The 21,293-nt window shown below is 45.0% G+C and overlaps 1 protein-coding gene across 1 annotated transcript in view; it reads left to right on the top strand.

The window, feature by feature from the left end:
* The first annotated feature begins 1,263 nt into the window (after positions 1-1,263).
* SUMF2 (sulfatase modifying factor 2) overlaps positions 1,264-21,293 on the top strand; it is a 236,291-nt gene continuing 216,261 nt past the window's right edge. Inside the window, exons 1-2 of the mRNA XM_069614876.1 lie at positions 1,264-1,436; positions 13,661-13,820. Of these exons, the coding sequence (XP_069470977.1) occupies positions 1,337-1,436; positions 13,661-13,820 (260 nt within the window). The 5' untranslated portion in view covers positions 1,264-1,336. The remainder of the gene's footprint in view (positions 1,437-13,660; positions 13,821-21,293) is intronic.

Genomic DNA, 21,293 nt, shown 5'->3' with positions numbered 1-21,293 from the left:
GCATAACAGACAGAGCAATCCACGGCCAGGGGGCAGAATTCATACAAAAGAAAATCACCATTTACCAGCCGACTAGAACAATCCAGCGACGAGATCTGCCTAAACCCAAACCATGCACAAGGAAAAAACTCAGTGGTTCAGATTTCTCTTGCCTAGCTGCTAAACTTTGGAACTCCCTCCGCAGAGAAAAATAAACCATGAAGGACCCTCTAAAATATAGAAAGATTCTAAAAACCTGGCTCTTCAACTCAGAACGGGACCAAAACTAATTACCAACACCCACGCCCCATGTAGTTAACACACAACTGGAAAAGATGGGGTCTAAGACAGACCACATCGAAGGGCAGGGAAGTAGAGAGGCCTCTGAATGGGAGGGAGACCCAGGTGCAACCATTCCAATATAGGGGCCCTACCGGAAAGAAAGGAGACCGACCTAATTGAACCACAGATGTAGGGCATTAGAATTAAAGGGGAGATAATGGCGACCGAACAGATGGACCACAGGGCACAGGGAGCTGCTCAAGTGCGCAGGGAAGAGGTGCCCCCTCCTCTAGAGACTTGTGGAGGCGATGGTTGCTGCACACAGGGATGTGCCAGGCGGTAAAGTGATGTGGACATCCATTAGTCTGAATATAGGGAATGGGGGGGTGGAGAGGGTACCACCACTAAACAGCCCTGTTAACGACCCACACCTCTGCACCTGCACAGAAATTGAATTGGAAACTGAAACACACCAGTGTACGACATTGGAAGCGATATATGCCACAAGCAGCCAAAACTAAGGGCAGTACAAGATATCGCCACTAACCAACCTCATCCCTCTGCATACACCTCTCAAACTCAGAAATAAACACAAACATCCCTCTACAGCACAACAAACTGCACACCCTTCAGTACACTGCAACAACAAAACAAACCACACATAATATAGCACATGAGCTGCTACGACCGAAAATTCACACCTAGGTTCAGCAATGGTGTAAACCGTACTGAAGTTGCCAACAGCATCATAGCTCTCTTGCTCTTTTGTCCCGCTCAGTCACCCTGTTTTACAGATCCGCCAGAGTGGCAAGGGACCGTGCAGGTTCTGATAGTGCAACCTTTAACATAACATAATGTATTGATAATCGTTTTCGGATGTTCTCGAAGAACTGGCAGCGTTTCTCTCCAGCTCTCACGGAACGTAACGTGACTGGTCAGAGCATTAGGTAGCGTAGAACGTGCGTTACATTGAGCCTGAAGCGTAAATCACACGATGATGACGTTCCGCTATGGCCTTTCCTCTAATGGGAACTATTGAATACTCTTCTCGCTAGTCAGCTGCTGTCATATCAGAATGGACTCTTTTCGTCAAGCTGTCATGGATGAGCGCTGTTTGTGGTTGATGGTTTCTCTTATGTGCTTTACCTGGGTATCGGGTACCGGGGCTCTCCAAGGTCAGTGGTGCGCGCTGCTCAGTGATTCTTCATTGAACGGCTGCTGACGGCGCCTACCAATGTGTGACATGCTAAAGTATAACTCTATGGCTGTATGAGAAGTAACCCTTTAAAATGTAAAATAATAACTAATTTCGAAGAATTCAATTAGAAGAACAGAACTAAAACAAGCTCAATGTATTTCCTGGATTTTAGCTGCTGGTTTTAATATGTGAGTGTTTAAAAAAACGAACTGGACATTTTTTCCTCCCAAGATCTCCGAAGTTATTCTTTTAAAATGTTCTTTCAGCGCCCCACCCCCTAAAAAACGCATTAACGTTTTGAAAAATGAACGAGAACAGACTTTTTGTCCAAGTGGAAAGAAATGGCAACAGTTTATTAAAACACTAAAAATTGAAACAAAGGGTAGGATTGTGGAATAAACAATCGGCCCATTAGACTACGTGCCTTTTATGCTACTCGTCTACATCAACTAGAGGTTGCAGCCTGGCCCCGTTTGGGCCAAAAGCAATACCGCACAGTTAACATTGATAAAAGATCATCTCGCTCAAAGCAGGAAAAATCCTTGCACCGGTGTTCGTTGCAACCACTATAGGGAATATATATATGTGCATGCAGACCAAGGAAGATGATGTACGACTCTCTCAATTAAGATGCTCCTCGGGTGGAGTGCACTTCCTTTCTTCTTTCCTTTTAGCATAGATTCTCAATGATCATGGCACATTTAGTCTACTCCTCTCTTTCCCGCATGTATGTGTTGACACGGGTGTAGACGCGTGTCATGGCTACAGTATTCCCCTTTCTGTGAATGAAAATGATGCAGTGTGGACCGCTAATTTGCGTACAGACTAGTGCATTGTCTTGGTACTTGTTTGGTACACGTCTGGTGCTCTGCATCCTTTTTGGTTCTCCGTCCCGTGGTTTTTTCTCTTTTCCCAAGAGATTTTGGGTGGGGTGTTTTTCCTGATGGTCTCTGGACATAAATGGCGCCCCTCATTGCAATTTATCGCTCGGACGCCTTGCTTTTGTACAGCGCTACTTTTTCGACATTCCAATTCTTTGCTCCTTTAGTGCTTGCATTGCTCCCATGAACGTCTTGCACCTGAAGGGGGTTACTGTAATAGAATTATGTCTCATTGTGTTTGTAGGCAAGTCCTACTTTTAGCCAGGTTTTTTTTGGTGTGGAAGAAAGGTGTTTTGTTGGCTTTCCTATTGTCATGCACTTCTTCCCTGTTGCGTTGATGTTCCTTCACCCATTCCATTATTTCAGTGAATGTGCTTGTAGTTCAGTCCCTTTCAGAATCCACGCTGGTTTAAGACTCCTTCCTGCCCTCCTTCCTCTCATGGAGAAAGGAGTTACTTCTATAACAGTGTTCAGTTTGTTCCTGTGTGCAATTTTGGCATTGTTGATGGCCTCTTTGTAATCCGTTTTGGCTGCTAGCGCAATTTGTATAGTGCCTTTATGAACCGGTTCAGGCATTCCACCTGTCCATTCCTTTGTGGGTGATATAGTTCTACTGGGATGCATTGTAGGTATAGCTGCATTTCGTTAAGCAGGACAATGACCATGTTGTCTTATCATTGGAGATGGAGGTTCTTCTCTGCTGAACGCATCTTTGAAGAACACACTGATAGTTTCTGTGGTTATGTGTTTTATGAACTTTATTTCAACCCATTTGGATGTGTAGTTGGTGAGCATAATGGCGATATCTCTCCTCATGTTCCACATCTCAAATAGGTCTGATGGAGTCAACAGCCACTTTTCTTCCGCACTACACCTTCCAACTCTACATGCTGTAGTCGTGCTGTTCTGTTGGATAGCTGTTTGTCGTCTTGTGACAAACTTGGCAATGCTCAATTTTTTTGTCCATGCCGGACCACTGGTTATGTTCCCTCAGTCGTATCTTTGTGAGGATCTCTTTATGGTGACCCTGGTGAGCTAGACTAATTACGTCGCTCTCCAAGAGCTGAAGGTTCTCGGTTATTGGTCCTAAACAGCCCACTTCGATTTGTGTGTAACTCTCTGGCTACCTTGCAGAACTTTAATTCCTCAGGAGGCATTACTTTCTGCTCGCCACCATTGCATCACCAACTCTAATGCTTTCAAGATGATATTGCTTTCTATCTGCTGCCTCTGTGTCTCTAGCGATATGGCCCCTTGTGTCTCTTAGGGTATTTTTAAGATGCTTTTGGCCTCGCTGTCCCCCTTGAGATGGGGTGCATCTTCACTGATGGTCAGTGCTAGCCTAGACAGGCAGTCGGCTTAGGGGTTCTGCCACCATGGACTATATTCAACTGAAGTTGCACTCTTATAACGTTTAAGCCAATCTGGCCAGTTGGGTGTGAGGTTTCCCACACTTTAGGTCCACGGATGTTGACCAAAGGTTTGTGGTCCATTTGAAGCCAAAAGTGCCTTCCCATAATTGTGACTGGAAATGGGTGGTATTCCATGTACAGGCCAGCACTTTCCTTTCAATCACTGAATAGTATATCTTTGAGTTGGTGGGTGACTTAGATGCAAACATTTTGGCTTTCGTGGTTGTACCTGTTTTTTGCATTCAGGCAGCACCAACCCCATACGCACTGGCATCTACTTACAATATTGTTTGTAATTTGGAGTCAGAAAGGCATAGGCACAGTGCCTTTACCATCTCTTTCTGGACTTGATTGGATACCTGTACACGCCAAACAAGAAAGATGACCTGCAATCCTCTATCACATTAACCCTGTGTCAAATCATGCTGTCTACACCTACGCATTCGCTGACACATCTTCCCATATCTCACCTACCCTCACAGAGTTGCCACAATCAATCAGGACCATTGTCCTCTCTCGCCTAGACTATGCCAACTCCCTATAACTGGGCACCCCTTGCATGTCAACGCAGAAAGCTCAAGTCCAAAACACTGCAGCCAGGCTCCTCCTAGCCCTTGGAGAGCACATCACATCCACCCTCCGCCTCTTGCACTGGCTCACTGTCGGGCGACAGTCCACCTTCAAGGATATGTGAATCGCCCGGTATCCAGTGAAAATGTTGTCAGCAAAAGTGTATTCAGTGGTGAAAATACCTATACAGTGAAAAAGTCACCAAACAAAGGTCCTCAAAAGGCAACTGAAAGGTAGCCACACTTGCACTGATGCTGGTTAGTGTTGGAGCTAAGAAGTTTTTGGTGGGCTTGTGGTTGCCTGATGTAGGGTTGGGAATGGAGTTAGGGTACGGATTGGGGTTAGTGTTATAGTCATTTTTATTAGATTTAGGGTAAGGTTTAGGGTCAGGGTGTTTGTGGGAGGGCAGGTGATGTTTGGGTTTGGTTAGTGGTTAGGGTAGATTAAGTGCCAGGTAAGTGTTTCAAGCAGCGGCTAATAGAGGAATGATGTTTTTCTTTTTTTTTTTTTCGAACTTCATAGGAATAGTTTGTTTAAGTGTTAAAGAAGGGCTAGGGAGGTTGGAGAGGACTGGTGATGATGGTGTAGGACTGGGCTTAGGATAAACCTAGTGATTAGGTTAGAGTAAGCATTAGGGTAAGTGTCAGAGTTGCGGTTAGAGTAAGGCTAAGGTTAGGATTTTAACAAGAGTTTGGGTTAGGGCAATGGCTGTGCTATTTGTGATGAGCTATTGATGGGATTGGAGTTAGGTTCACTGACCGTTTTCTATTTATCTGGTGTTTTGACTGAGTCGCATGCAAATAAAATGTTTTAGCCCACTGACTGGTTAGTGTTAGTTAAGGGTTCAGGGTAGAATAAGGGTTGTAGTTAGGTTAAGGCTTAGGAATGGTTTGGGTCATAGTTAATTTTACAGCCTTGTACCTTTGTGCATTTAAAAAGAGATTTTTTACTGGCAACATTTTCACACTTTTCATTGCTTCTATTGAATGACAAAATGTAATTACTTTTTTTGCTGACTACTTTTTACATGACTACATTTTCCTAGGGACAATTTCACATAACCCATCACCCACGTGGCTCTGAACCACACAGGCCCAGAATATCTACAACACAAGCTCAACCCCTACTGACCCAAAAGAAACTTGAGATCAGGCACAGCGCTCCCCTTGGTCATCTCTTCCACTAAATCAACCAGAATAGAGGAATCCTCCTTCTCCGCCAAAGCACCCACGATATGGAACTCTTATCTCTCTCAACATTCGCTGCATAGAGCATCACCTCGCCTTCTGGAAGTCACTCAGGACCTGGCTCTTTCCACCTGCGTCTTGACTGACCTACTCCATTTCCCGGGCGAACTTCGTCCCCCAGACAGGTGGGAGGGGGCGTCAATGAGTCACGCGAGGAGACTACAAGAAAGTGCAGAGCACGCACAGAATGGATTCCCCGCATGGCAGGACCGACAATCCATCAACAAAACAAGAAATCAGCCATGATTCTTGGGTAGATATCACACTCCATCCCGATGGAAGATAGCTATATCCTTCCCAAAGGCATGGCAACACACCCGCAAACATCTGCAATAATCTGCTAATTGATCTCATATCGCACATCACCTCTGCCACTAGAATGCAGCTAAGTCCCACTATACAAATTCGGTCTAGCTGGACACAAAATAAGTCTCCTTGACTTGCATACTCTCTCGTTACCCAATCACAATCCATTTCCACTTGGGTCACTAGCAGGGACTTAGACACACCTACCTACCATTGTACTGGCTACATTCATGTTAGGGAGAATTCTCTGTAAGGCTAATTTCCCAAACCTAGTGAGTCCCCCAGCAGCTTTGCTGGATTTTTTGGGTTTATTTTTTTCTCCCACTCTTAGACATGATTTGAGGTGTTCTTTTGACTTTGTATGTGTTCTATGGGCTATGGGGTCCTTTACCCCATAGGGTTTCATGTGTTTTTGATATGTGGGTTACACAGCACCCTCCGTGCAGTAACGCAGGGGTGTCGCAGCGACCCCCAAACATAGACTCCATACCCTGGGACTGACTACTATCTCTCAGAGCATGTAAAGTCACCATTGGCTTTACTAGTCCCAAATTATGAACAGAAACCAGTACAAACCATCATATGGTGGACGTACTGGTCGGGGCAATTCCATTGCCCCAGGGTCTGTTGTTCGAGGGGGCACGTCTTCGTCCCCCCTGATCGAGTTTTGGCTGGTGGCAGTGGATACTACTTTTTATATTCAACCGCGAATATCGACCACAAATATATCTCTATGGGATTTTCCCATTGTTCGAGGCTACCAACTTTAATTATTTAATTCCTATAGCCTCGAACATACCGCTGCTTTATTTATTAATATTAATTCACCGGTTGGAATTTTTTGCCAGAACTCGATTCTGAAATGGCGTTTGTGTTCTCTTCTGTAACTCCAAACCAAAGGTCGAGCCCTTTGTTCCACTTTTGGCGGGCTTCTACACAGAAGCCCTCCAAAGTGGTGCCACTCTGTCTGGGTACCACAGGGGATGCGGGAGGGGGTTTAGGCACCTTGGACTAAGTTGTCTTCCCAACCCAAGTCGCACTCTTGCGTGATTGGCCCAAGTGGTGAGCCGCCCCGCTCACCACTTAGCATGTTTGATTGACAGCTAGGCTGAATGAATGGGGGTTTCTTGCATAAAAGCAGGGCTTTTGGGACTGGAACTTCAGAAGTTGCTACAGGACCTGAAAATCCGAAGAGGGAGAAGCTGGGCCGACCTGCAACAACACCACCGGTGGAGCCCTGCTGAACCGTCTCACCACTTCCCGACGACAGGGAGATCTTCTTGCCGGAGAGTCTCTTCCCCTTGAGCTGGTGGGGACAACCAGTTCGCTTTCCTTTTCGCCTACCAGGACGTCTAGTTGTCGAATTGCCCGTGCCAAGCACCCCGGCAACCGGATAGCCACTTACCACTGAACCGCAAATAAAAGGACCGCTCCTTTGAATCAAGAACTCTGCGGCTGGTTTCTTCCCTGGCAGTACAACGACCTTCTGCTTTCCTCCTTGACGAGATCTTCTCTTCCGCCGGACGAAGCACCGACTTGCAACCTCTGCCAGGAACAACTGCCCCCGCTGGTTCTCACCATTTCAAGGTACTGTGTCCGCCTGGCCTCCCTTTCAATAGATTGCTACAAGGTGACAGTAAATCCTTAACCTTCTAGACTGGGCTGGCCTCTTGACCATCTAACTGGTCCCTTTCTTTTGGTCCAACTTCTTTCTGAACCTTCTCGAGACTTTTGTGCACTTTCCAACCGTGTGACCTTGGACACATTTCGTTCTGATCCTCTTAAAGTGGATCTAGCTTTCTGAACTCTAACTTCACGGTTTTATTCTGCCTTGCTCTCTTGCTGTGTTCTTCTGAAAGTGTTGGGATCTGTTTCAATTTATGCTCTGCCTTTCTCTCCCTTTTAACCGAATTATTAGAGTGCCATCTGCGTTAAGCACTCACCGCTGTCTGAAAATAAGTGGGGCTTTGCTTAAGACTTGTCTAATACTCTTTTAAGGGAGTGTATATACTTTAGTAACTGTGTTTTTGAAATTGCTTAATATTAGTGCCAGTGTGTTTTTAAATAAATAATGATATATCTTTGACACCAAAGCTCTGGTCAGTGTTTGCTTGTTTTACTGTGTTTACCTGCCTTATTGTGTATGCTCTGTATACTGCCTAACTCTTCTTGAGAGAAGTCTGACTGCTCAGCCACAGCTACCAGGTAAATCTGGGTGGTGCAGACTGCTACCAGTTGGGTTTACTGCTAACTCCTGTGGTCTTAAACTTTTTGCAGTGGTCCCTAAGGGAACTGCACAGGTTTCTGCCTAACAATGCACATACACATTTTGAATTCCCTAGACTAATTTCTCATACATCGGACTAGGCACTATACAAATGCCATATTACATTACATGTCAGGCACTGGGTTGAGTTTCATCTCAAGCAGCCAAACATGCTCCCTTATATGGGCAGAAGTGTCACATCAATTTGAGGTTATAAAATATCTAATAACTGCTCTATTTATTTTTAGAATCACTATTATGTTTGCCCTCATTCCCCTCCCCCTTTTTATTTTGGTTAAAAAGGCATTCCTTCGCTGTATGTGAATGAAAGATGACAGCATATTAGATTCTTGGAATTAATCCCAGCTCAAGTACTATTCCTTGGCATTTGCTTACTGCAAGGTACTATTCTTATGATTTCAGGGACTGACCATTATTACTCATTTTTGCCGAACAACATTTTCACCAAATTCTGTTTCTTCTGCATTTTTTTATCACTTTGTATTTGCAGAAAACAAATATATGGTAGGTTTGGGTGAGGTATATAGATAGGGTGTGCGGGTAGAAGCGGTGTATGTGAGGAGGAGCTCTCCCCACTTTTTGCGGTGAAATTGGCAAAAAGATAAATCGGTGATATGTCATTTGCCAAAACAAATTCGAGACAGGTTCATAGATCTGACTAACCTAGAAAGATGTAAACCTTTATAACTAGACGCACAGTCCCATCATTGTGTACCACAAGATGAAGGGCACACTCCAATTCTTAGTATACCCGGCAACTCGGATGGTTTTCTCCTTCAAGCTCTTTCGTCCCTCGCACTCTCTTCAGAAAGGCCATACCTGGTGTTCATGATTATTTCATCACCCATCAGTGCAGGGAATTATGGTCCTTGTAGTTGCAAGGTGCTAAGAACACACTCCCCATTACTAACGTAGCAAAACCTCAATGGCGGGGAGAGGGGGGAGACTGATAGTGCAGCATTCCTAAGTGGGGTGGAGTGGCCCGGTGCTGCACTCCTGGGGTCCGGATCTCCCAAAACAAAATGTACCACAGAATCCCATTTTTGTTAAAATACAGACCAAACTGTGTATGAAATTCTGATTGTTGGGCACTTTAGTTGTGCATCCCTATGAGTACAGAGCAAACTCATCCGATCTACATGGGAAACGTGCCAAGTATTTATAAGCACAGCTTCCTTTTCTGGTGGTGGCGGAGTCAAGTTCCATCTGGATAGAATTGCCATGTTTGCATTGTTACAGAGATTGCTGTGTGGACACCAGAAATAAAAGCTGCTGGAAGTAATTTAAGTATTTTATTATATAAATGAAAGATGAGTATGGTTTTGGTGTGTTTCATAATGGGGGAAATGAACTGAAATGTCGTAAGAGTAGGAAGGGGTAATTGAAAGTATGCTTAACTTCAGCAAGATAAAAATGTATTTTGGGGTATTCACAACTCCATATCCGGTAGGAAAATAATCTACTTGTGAGTTGGGGAATAAAAACGCCCTCCCCAAACCACAGTCTTGCAACGGTCTGTCCCCAACCCCAAACAAATAGGCAGAGGATGAAGTACTAAACAGTCAATGGAAACAACTGAAAAGTCTCTCACAATGTTCTTGGCTGGAGCTCTGCTTGGCCCTATTCCAAGGTCCGATGGAACACCCATGCCTTTGTCTCCCGGTTGCCCAGTTTCAGGGTTCTTGAACCTTCTTTGGCTAAATATGGGGCCAATACGGGGCCAATACGAGGCCAATAATTCCGGGACTTGGAAATGCTGAAAGGCCTTCTTAAAATATCGAGGTAGGGAGGCATCTGCTCCAACACAGCTTTGATCTTCCATGACCACCTCCCTGGTTTTTGGCCCTGGTCCCCGAACTACCCCCATTCCTCTATTACCATCGTATACCTTCTGATCCCAGGTGGGATTGCATCATCTCGTACCTCCTTTGAAGTCAGCCCTGGACTGACCTAGTCAGCTGGAACCTGCCTGGTCTCTGACTAGTAGGGATACCTGTTCTTGTCTCACTTCCACAGCTGTATCGCCCCCTCTAGTTTTCCTTGTCCTTATCCACTGATGATAATGGCTTTAACCCCCTTCAGCGTCCTCACAACATCCATCCAGATGGTATTCCTCCTTCTCCTAAGGACCTAATAACTTTGAGGGTATCCTTCCTTTTCTTTCAGCAGGGCTCTCTGAGGGCGAACTTCTTCCACCTCTAAACAGTCCTTGCTGCAAATGGTGCCCTTCCTCCTCTGCCAAACAACTCTTTTTGGCACTCGCTCTCTCCCCTTACTACTTCTCCCTCAAAACAGGTTGCTCTGTCCAAATGGCTCTCCTTCCTCTTCCAAGTAACACTCTCTTTTTTTGTCCTCCTTATTGTTTTTAACCTCCAACTCTCCACAATATGGTACTCAATCGCCCTCAAACCTCCTTAAAACTCTCCCACCAACCACTGTCTGTCCTCCGGCTCACCTCCCAATAGACCTCCCGCTTGCCAATCTCCATGAACACCCTACACTGTCAGACTGCACTGGCTACTTTTTATAGTGTGGTCTCTCCTTCCCCTTCTGTGCTGCTAAAGGACATAGTTTGTACAAGTGTAGTGTGGATGGTACTGCTCTGTGTTTAGGTTGGTGTGTGGTCATATGGTTTGGAATAAGATTGGACTAAGCTTACATTAAGGCCTTCCACGATCTTGGATTCTAGAATTGCATCAACAAGAGAGGTCCCTTGCCTGCTTCAACCTGGGCTTCTCAGCTTTCTCAGTATGTAAGACTGATGTAAGAAAAACCATGAAACACGGGGAAATGCCCAGTGTAATTGCAACCCCCTGGTGGATCAGAATTTTCAACTTTACAACCCCTGCAATCCTAGCAACAGTGGGAGAACAGGCTTTGCTTGTATTTCTTTCTCTCGAGTACAACGTAATCGAGTTTCGGATTGTCTGTGTGCAATTTTGAATCCACAGGACGTCTGTGAGTGTTCTGTTCAGAAATGTTTTTTCGGTATCTAGGCAGAAGGAAGGAATTGGTTTTCATGATCGTTGCTGACTTTAAAGCATTGTAAATGTGCTTCTTTAAAGGGGAAGACTTTATTACTTATGCTGGGTGTTTGGGTCAGTCTAAGGAGCTGTAATGGCTCTCTAAGATGGTCGACTTCATGATCAGGGATACTTTTAAGGGCCTTTGATTTTCCCGGTTTCCCGTTGGTAGTTAATGGCATTGGGCAGGGGAGGTGTGCACAATGCCTTAGTGCAGGTACCAAGTTGGGGTGGTCTGGGGATCTGCCACTTTCCTTCTCCTGGTCCGGCTTCTACTATCTTGGGATGGCCCCTGTCCCTTTACCACAATACTCTCTGTGCCCAGAATTCAGCAGGGGAATTTGTTTCAGTGTATAGAGTGATTGTGCTTTGATTAGATGAGCAGTGTCTTGAGTGACGCGAGTGATAGTTATGTAATTTGAGCGCCCGAGAAATTATTTTTGAAATCTTGGCTCAGTGTTAAAGGCTGTCGCAGAATGCCAAGTCCTACCAGAGCGGCATTTCACTGAATGCCAAAATCTGTTGGATTAGAAAGCATTTAAACAGAAAAGAAAAAAATACTATATCACATAACCAGACCAGTTGTGTGGTGCCGTTGTCACTTAGATTATATATAATAGCTCAGCATAAGCTGCTGTTCTTTTTGGGGAAGTGGATTTCTCAATGAAGTAGTCCTTTTTAGTTTGAGAAGTCTGTCCGCATGGTGTAAATCCAATAAGAGCTGTCCATGCAGTGCTCTTAAGGAACTTGGCCATCAGCTTTGTCATTTCTGAGTGAAAGTTCTTGCTTAGGACAGTGGTTGTGAAGATTGTTTTCCAGTGAGGATGTGTGCGAAGCAAATGTGTGAGTCGTCTTGGCATCCCAACAAATGTTTGCAGTGTTCTCTGATGCTCAGAGTGAAGGTAATTATTCAAAGGAATGAAGTACCTCCTGTATGCCTCAGTAAAACAGGATATTCAACCCCAGGGGTTGGATATCCATGTTAATTACAGTAGTCATTTGTTGAGCATATATTGTTGGTTCATTCATCTGGTACACACCTTAGTTGGAGAAGTGGCTTATCTGATTTACATGAATGTTAATGAAAATGGCTCTTGCTGTACAACACACTCCACAGTGTCCACCATTGAGGCACAATGATTATTATAGGATTTTCCTAAATGCATTATACCCCCCCCCCTTACTGATCACTGTGCAAGTGTATATACCACAAAAAATGGAAATGGCTACCAAAAAAAGGCGATTCCCTTTGCTTGTGCAGGTTAACAGCACACCACCTTCATCATCAAAGACCGGAAAGACATATGCAAAGATCCCTGTATGACCTTCCTATGATGGACCAGCCTAGTACCATGGTTGCCCATTAACCGTCTAGTCTGGAATTCACAAGTGTACCATACAGTAGTGCTCTCAGAGGTAGGGATGAACGGGGATTCCTTTGATGCCGCATGCTGGGCAACTTCGAAATGTGCTATGTTGTCAGGAGTGCTAATTTGGTTAATGAGAGAGATACCAATACAGTGCATGTTATAAAAAATGGTTCCTTTTCCACGATTAGCATGGATAGAAATGTAGAGTGGAAAGAAGGAGGGGCTCTCAATAGCATTTGAAAAAAAAGTCTGTCCTCTACAACCATCAACTCTCAAACATTATTCTTTCCCCTCTCTGGGCCTAAATTTCGGCCCTTGGCTACTACAAGAAGATATTGTATCTGCTTCCACAAATTCCAACACCAGTCATAGAGCAACACATTCATCACCAGTCATACTCCTGTGGATTTCTCCACCATCATCCTATCCAGAAAATGTCTTATTTGGGTTTTGGGCACTTTGGATTGATGTGGCCAGTGCAGAGATATCCCTGCTCACCAGCCCAGAACTCCCACACTCACTGCAAAGCAGAGAAGGAATAGACAAGGCAGGACTGTCTCAAGGAATGGGATTGTGGACTGTGGAGGGGCAACTATGCAACTTCTAGATTATTTCATAGATACGTTTCAGACCATCTGTAGGGGCGCAATCAGAGTCGGCATGTGTAGTTTAAGGTTCTGGATTGACACAACCTGCCAGAAAAATCACTGGGGGTGATTTGCAACCTTGTTTGTCTGCTTACCTGTTTGTAGAAATCTTAATTGACCTCCCCAGTGTCATCCTTATTTGTGCCAAGAAAAGCCGAAATGACTGTAAACATGATTGTACACTACAAGTTGAATGTTTTTGTGAGCATTTGTGATTTCGTTAGCATATGTAATATAGTCTGAGTATTAAATGGCATTTTAGCTTTTATATTTATCATTGCAGGATTTTTTGTGTGAACATTTGAATATTAGCCTAAGAAAACGTTTTTTTATAGAGTTTGTCTAAGTTCAGATGATGGTGTTATATCAAATGTTTGGAAAGAACATTTAGGTCTGTCATTCTTGAATGTGCCCAGAGAATCCTGTCTGTATCCTTATTTTAAATAGTTTTGTTGTAGGTTCTGAAAATGATAAACCCATGGTGGTGCCACTACCGGGAGGCAAGTTCAAAATGGGGATCGACTCCTCTGATGGGAAAGATGGAGAAGGGCCCATCAGAGAGGTGAGAGTGAAGCCGTTTTCCATTGACAAATATCCTGTAACCAACAAGGACTTCAGGTTAGTATTAAACATATAAGTTAATTTGCATAAATACCTTAAGATTTAAACATAGCTGACTACTATTAAAAAATCCACTAAGTCACCGAATGCTGTTTGAAACTACCACCCAAAACTGCAAACCTGCTTTAATTTGCCCACACACAACAATTGTTTGTACACAACTTTAAAATGTTTGAAATACCCATGTCCGCCTATGGCCTAAGACTGACTGACAGTCCACACATACTCAAAGCATGTTTTATATGGACTTCCAAAAAACACCAAACCTATTTGATATGCGGATGCCCACAGTAGCACAAGTATGTTTGAAACTGAGCTGCCCACAGTCACTCTGGACTGTTTGTGTTTCACATAAGCAAACTTGGCCAATTTGAAATGTCCACATTTAACGTCAAACCTTTCCTTGTATCCTGTTTAAAATGGCATCGCACTACACAAGACTGGTTGAAATGGCAAACACACAATCGAAGATGCTTTGAAATTTCATGGCACTAACGTGCCATCGCCTAACGTATCCGTACACTGTTTGAAATGCCGACAGAAAGCCAAATATTGCATTATTACAGAACATTGATTGGATGCTTTTAATTAATATTCTATTTGAAATGTCTGTCTTTTTTAAAATTCCGAAAGCATGGATAGCAATTGAACAGAAACATCTCCTTGACAACAAAACCATTTTTCATGTGAAGTGTATGTGCATGTGACCTCATTACAATCTTCTTTAGTGTTAGGTTACATTTTCCAGAACGTTACACTTGAACATTTTTAACTTTTCTTTTACAAAACTCCAGAACCTTTAGAACGTATTCAGAATGCAAAAACATAATATCAAAAGTACTGTATGTGAATCAATCATTCAAGTAAATTATTCAGCAGTAGATCGATACTTAGCCTATATTTCATTATTTGTTTTGCTTCTACATTGTAAGGCGGGATCAAAATAGCTGTGAGCTATTTAGCTGTTGCTTGTAACCCAGAGGAGATTGGTTCGCTCGACTCCACGTACCAACTGATACCATACATTTCTATGGGAAATTAAATCTTTGCATACAAAAGAAGCATCAGGTTACACCCAGAAGACATTTAAAGCATAAGTGGGCACATGTCCACAGTTTTCATCTCATGTGAAAGTGAGATTTGTAGTCTGTTGTGTACTTAGCTCCTTGATCCCCAGAGGTAGATCATTCTTAAAAGTGATGCCCGAAAGTAAGGAGAGGCTTTTAATTCTCCCTCATCACATTTAACTTAAATCCCAGTTAAGCATTGACCAATTCAACTCTCTGCAGTTGGGAAGAAAATAGAAAATGGAGTGAGGCTATGATCTCACCTGTTCCCTGTTTTAAAACATTGCTTCCTTTCCTGTATTCTAATGCTCTGATTACTTACCTGTAATCTTCATTACTCCTAATCCTACTCTTCCTCATCACAGTACTTACTTCATGAGGCCCCTGCCTCCGACACAGGACTTTCTTCTTTTTCTTTTGTATAACTCTTCCCCTTGACCCTCAACTCAGTTTAACATATCCAAGCCGGTGCATGGGACTCCCTCCCCCCCTACCCCTGCAGGGAGGGAGAGGAAGGTCGTCAGTACTATGACTAGGAAGAGTAGGAGTAATGAAGTTTACCAGTAAGTAATCTGAGCATTACCTCCAAGTCCACTTTTTCTCGTCCCAGTACTTTCAGTCCAATAATCACATCCCAACAGACAAAACACCAACCCTGAAAGAACCATCACCGGTGGGAGACATTCAACTGATCGTTTGTTTGCTTGTTTATTTTATTTATATAGCGCACCAGACCCTGGAGTAAAAGGGTGCTTATAGGCAAGTTACAGAAGGCACAGTATATATAGAATTAACAGTAATGCAATATGTGGAGGTAATATACAATATATACAGTCAGTGCAATTAGGGTAAACAATTGAGACATTTGAATAGTATGTACAGTATATACAGTATGCGTGGTCTTAGTCAGGCTGAGGATTAGTTTGTTTGTCCAATAGCCAGCCAATGACTAGCTTCCTGAACATATGGAATAAGGAGGCAGACTTGGTGCTCAGCAGTAGGGAGTTCCAAAGTTGAGGGGCGAGGACCGAGAAGCTTGAGCCACCAGCTTTTTTGGAGGAGAATCTAGGCACCATGAGGCAGAGGGTGTTGGCAGATCTGGTAATTCTGGTGTTAGGTTCCAGGGAGAGTTTGTTGGTAAAATGGGGGGTGAGGGGGTAAGGTGGTTAAGGGCTTTGTATGTGAGGCAAAGCGTTTTTAGGTCAAATTTTTGTTGAATGGAAAGCCATTTGCAGGAGATTCTGATGGGGGAGATGTGCTCTCTCCTAGGGATGTTTAATGCTGCACGCAGCATGTTGTTTTGGAGAACTTGGAGCTTATTAATTATGGCTTGGTTAGCCCCTAAGTAAAGGCTGTTACAGTAGTCAAGCTTAGATTGTATAAGCGCTCTCGCCGGTGTGAGGCAACTATTCGTGGATAGAAAAGGTCTGCTAGCTCTAATTAGTTTCCCAGTGTAGGCGCTAGTAGAGGTAGTCATGTTGACTTGTTTTGAAAGGTTAGTGTTGGCGTCAAGATAAAAGCCTAAGGTTTTGACGTGTTTGGCAACGGGGATGGTGTTGCCATCAATGGTGATGTTGGAATAAGCAGGACTAAGTTTCTGTAGTTTATTAGGAGAGCCGACCAGGAGAAGTTCCGTCTTCTCATCATTCAGGCAGAGGCTGTGTGTGGCCATCCATGCCTGAATGATGGAGAAAATTTAGTTAATCCTGGTGACGTCAGCCAGGTAGTTGCCAGAGATAGTGAGGAGTATCTGGGTGTCGTCTGCATAATTAGTGTAGGTGACACCCAGATGGTCCAATTTGTCAAAGAGGGGTTTAGTAAAAATATTGTAGAGGGTAGGGGAGACACAAGATCCTTGAGGGACGCCACAGCAGGTGATGGTGATGGGGTCTGCTGCAGCTGCCAGTGAAAAGACTCTCATAGTTCTATTGGATAAGAAAGGTTGTATCCAGCTGACAGCTGAGGGTGAGAAATGGGCGGCAGATGAGAGGTGGTTGCATAATATTTTATGATTGACAAGGTCGAACGCTGCTGAGAGGTCAAGAAGGAGTAGTATGGCTGCTTTTCCTTTGTCTTTGATGTCATCAATCTGACTTTTGAGGTCAACAAGGGCCGTTTCAGTTCCATGTTGAGGTCGAAAGCCAGATTGACGTAGCCCTAGTAGTTGATTAGATTCTAGGTATTCCTGAATTTGTAAGTATGCCATTCTGTCGAGGATTTTTAGCAGGAAGCGGACCGTGGTGATCGGCCTGTAGTTTGTGGGAATGGCTGGGTCTAAGGATTGTTTTTTGAGGAGGGGGAGAACCCATGATTGTTTCAGATTGTCGGGTATAGAGTTGGTGGAGAAGGAAAGGTTTATGAGTTTGGAGATGAAGGGAGAGAGGTCTCTTGCAGCTTGATGATCTGGGCAGGGCAACTATCCCCTTTGCAGTTTGAGGGTTTGAGAGATGCTATGATCTTTTGGACTTCCGGTATGGTGACCTGTTTGAAAGTGAAGCCAGCGGCGGTATTGGAAACGGTCGATGTGTTGGGGGTAGAGCAGTTGCTATTGGATAGTTGTAGTTGTTTAGCCTCAATTTTGGTTTGGTGGCCAGAGATTTTGTTGGCAAGGGCATTTTGGATGCCAGTGCACCAGGGTTTGTCTTTTACGCAAGTGTCTGTAGGTGGGTTAGGGTTTTCTATTTCCTTCAAGATGGTGAAGAGTTCTTTAGTAGAGGATCCTGCCTTATCAATTCTTACATTGTAGGCTTCCCTCTTAGTACAGATGATCTCTTTTGTGTAGTGGGAGGAGAAGGTCATGAGGTTTGTTTTGTTTTCGGTTGAGGGGGTGGTTTTCCATAGGGTTTCCAGCTTGGCTTTCTGTTTTCTGAGTATTTTGAGCTCTGGTGTGAACCAAGAGTTCAGATGCGCTCTAGGTTTGCCTTTGCGTGACTTGAGAGGGGCCACAGCGTCGATGGCGTTTGACATGGCGTCATTGTATGTGCTGACAAGGAGGCTAAGGTCAGCTGAGGTGGGGAGCGAATTAAGGAGGGGGAGAACTAGTGGTGTGAGGGTGTCTGCTGTGATGTTACGCTTATTTCTGGTTTGACAGGCAGGCGGGAGCGGGGATTGTTTGGGATTGGGGTTGTTAATGCTGATGTCGTATGGTATAAGGAGATGGTCTGTCCATGCGAGAAGTTGGGGTGTTTTGCAAATGATGTTGCAATTGTAGGCTGTGATCCAGTCAATGGTTCTGCCTTTCTGATGTGTTGGTAGTGTGATGATTTGAGTATAGTTATGTTCTGCTAAGGTGTTGATGATGGATGATGCGTGCGTTTCATTAGGGTCATTGTACCTGGGGTTAAAGTCTCCTAGAATGATGTTTTGTGAGGAAGGCTTGGAATTCTCAGCTATTAACAAGGTGATATCTTGCTCAAATGTGCATGTGGGACCTGGGGGCCTGTATTTAAGTTGCATGTTAATAGAGCTCTTGGGGGTGGTTTGTATTTTGATAGAGAGGTGCTCACATGATTCAAGTGGAGAGGAGGTGATGGATCTGAGGTCAAGTGAGGATTTGAAGATGAATGCTACACCTCCTCCGCGAGCATTAACTCTGTCCACTCTGTGGATGGAGTAGTTGTTAGGAACGGCAAGGGTTAGATAGGGTCCGGCTGCCTCGTGTAGCCATGTTTCAGTGATAGCAAGGAGGTCGAGATCTGCTGAGAGGATGATGTCGGCAATTTCAGTGGGGTGGGCGACAAGGGATCTGACATTGAGTAGTGTGCCTTTTAAGGGTGCAACATTCGTAGTGTTGGTATCTTTCTTGTTGGTTTCCTTAATTGTAGGTGTGGTGGGCGAGTTGCTGGGTGTGGAGTGGAGTCTCGAGCCTAGTCAATTGTTGTGGGTGGGATGGTCCGGGTTGGATGCTAGCTTGTAGACAGGTGGTGTGGGCGGGTTAGTGTTAATGGTGGTGTAGTCGTACTTGGGAGGGCTAAAAGTTTTAAGCAGTGTGTTATCTCGTGTAGGGCTAGCTTTGGTCGCAAGATGATTGTGGGTAGCAAGGGGGAAGGGTGGTTGGGTGGGCAGGAATGGAGTGGGACAAGGAATAGAGAAGTGTCTTGGGTAGCCCAGTTTTGCTAGTCCGTTGCTCAGCGATATGTAGCTGTTGGAGCTGCAAGGTGTGTTGTTGTTCAGGATACAAAAAGGGAACATTATGAGAGTGAGCCAGGGGAGCATAGTTAAGAGTATGGGTAGGTTAATGGCTAGGTGCAAGCACGTGGGTGCTGTAACCAGTTACAGCCAGCTGTGACTTAGTGTTGCTGATATAATGCAGGGGAGTAGGCTAATTCAGATTGGGCTGATGTAATGCAGAAAGGGCACATTCAGATTGGTTGTAGCAATGCTAGGAAGGGTGAATCAACTTTGCTGATAAATCTAAGAAATAGGCTAATAAATGCAGGGCTATGCAGATTTGACCTTGCTAATAAATTCAAGAAATAGGCTTATAAATGGAGGGCTGTGCAGGTTCTATTTTGTTAATAGAGGCAAAAGGGCAAATTCAACTTTGAGGCACTGTGGGAGCGTAAGTCAGCTTTTCTCATTAGATGCAGACGAGCGCAACTTTGCTGATATGTGCATGAGTAAAGTCCAAAACTTTGCGGGATCAGCTATGCTAATAGATGCCAAAAATGGGTGAGTTCAGCTTTACTAATTAAGACATGGATTTTGTACGTATCAATGATAAATGGGGGTCAGTTAAGTAAGTACATTGCAGGTTAGCGAGCATAGAGAGCATTAGGGCGCGAGATGGTAGACCGGAGTGCAAAAGGTGGTGAAGCTGCATAGAGTTGTTAGCCGTATGCATGGTATGACTCGTAGCTGTAATGGGCGTTTGGTTGTTTAGCCAGTATGCTGTTTATAGGTTCAATGACTCGGAGTCAGAAGGAATAGACTCACTGTGATGTGGACCGCTGGATTGAGGGAGGCTGAGAGACGTGTTTAGGGTGCCGGCATCAAAGTTAGGCAGAGCTGTAGGGTTAGGGTATCACTTAACCAAGGTGCGGCAACAGAGAGGCAGGGGTCGTGGCCCTCGGCACGAAGGCGTAGACAGGCTTGGAGACAGGCACCGTGCCTTTGTGGTGTGCCTTGGTGGGTGGGCCGGCTCAGAGCCTGCCGGCTCATGGTTGGCTATAAAAGAGTAGCAAGAGCCAATCAGTGTGCGCACGCCAGAGGGGCCGGGTGGAAGAGAGTATGGGAAGCGGTCGGCCATTTATGAGTGTGGAAGTCCTCGTGGCTTCCAATGGCGCATGAGTGCACCCCGGTGCACAAAGACGGCAAAATCCTCGTGTGAGAGGGGCGGCTGGGTCGTGCTAGGCGTGGCAAGTTTTCAAATAAATATTCGTAGCAGATTATCAGAAAAAGAGCATTCGTGCTGATGGCTTCTGGAATGCAGTTCTGGGAGGCATGTGGCCTACCTTGCATGGCGCAGGGCTTGCGGGCGTAGGCTCCTGGTTGACAAAGGTGCTCTGATCGCCCAGGTGGCAGCCCTACAAATCTCCTGAAGAGAAACACCCCGAGCATCCGCCCAGGAAGCAGTGAAACCCCTGCTAGAGCGACCCTGAACGTGGTCAGGCACGTGGTCGGGCACAGGCGGGCCAGAAGCCATATAAGCAATGGAGACAACAGTACGGATCCACTGGCTAATGGAAATCACAGAGGCTGTCCGCCCGCACCAGCGGGACCATAAGTAACCAAGAGACTCAGACTGCCGGAAAGGGGAACATTGAGCCAAATATTCCAAACCGCCCGCCGCACATCAATGGCATGCCAAGCCACCTCGTCCGGCGTCCGCGGATCCTGAAAAAATGCAAGGAGAACCAGATCCTGAGAAGTGTGAAACCGAGACACAACTTTAGGCAGAAGCTTTGGATCACATCCCAAAACCACAGAATCCAGTAGAACTCTCAAAGGGGGTCGACACAACAGAGCCCCCAACCTCCCCAGGCCGACGGGCAGACGTGATAGCAATCGGGAAAGCAGTCTTCAGAGTAAGGTGCTTGATATCAATTTCTGATAGGTGCTCAAAGGGAGGCCCCTGAAGGAACCTCAAGACAAGAGGGCGATCCCAAGGGGTGAGGCCCTTAATAGGTACAAGGACGGGAAGCAGAGAGACACTGAAGAAACTTCCCCACTAATACTTCCCCATCCAGGTGGCCATCAGTCCCCCAAGAGGATTTTAATGGAGGCCCATTGGGAGCAAAGTGTGGAGCTAGCCAGTCCCTTGCCAAAACCCTCCTGGAGAAACTGGAGAATAACGGGCAGACCAGACCGGAGGGGTGGTGGGTGGAATCTCAGACCGCCCACACTAATCCGGAAAATAGCCCCAGTGCCTGTAGTATGCCTTCAGAGTAGAAGGCCTTCGAGC

Source organism: Ambystoma mexicanum, chromosome 9 (genome assembly GCF_040938575.1).
Source record: "Ambystoma mexicanum isolate Mex_15411 chromosome 9, UKY_AmexF1_1, whole genome shotgun sequence".
NCBI lineage: Eukaryota > Metazoa > Chordata > Amphibia > Caudata > Ambystomatidae > Ambystoma > Ambystoma mexicanum.
This window is presented reverse-complemented; position numbering and strand designations above follow the sequence as displayed.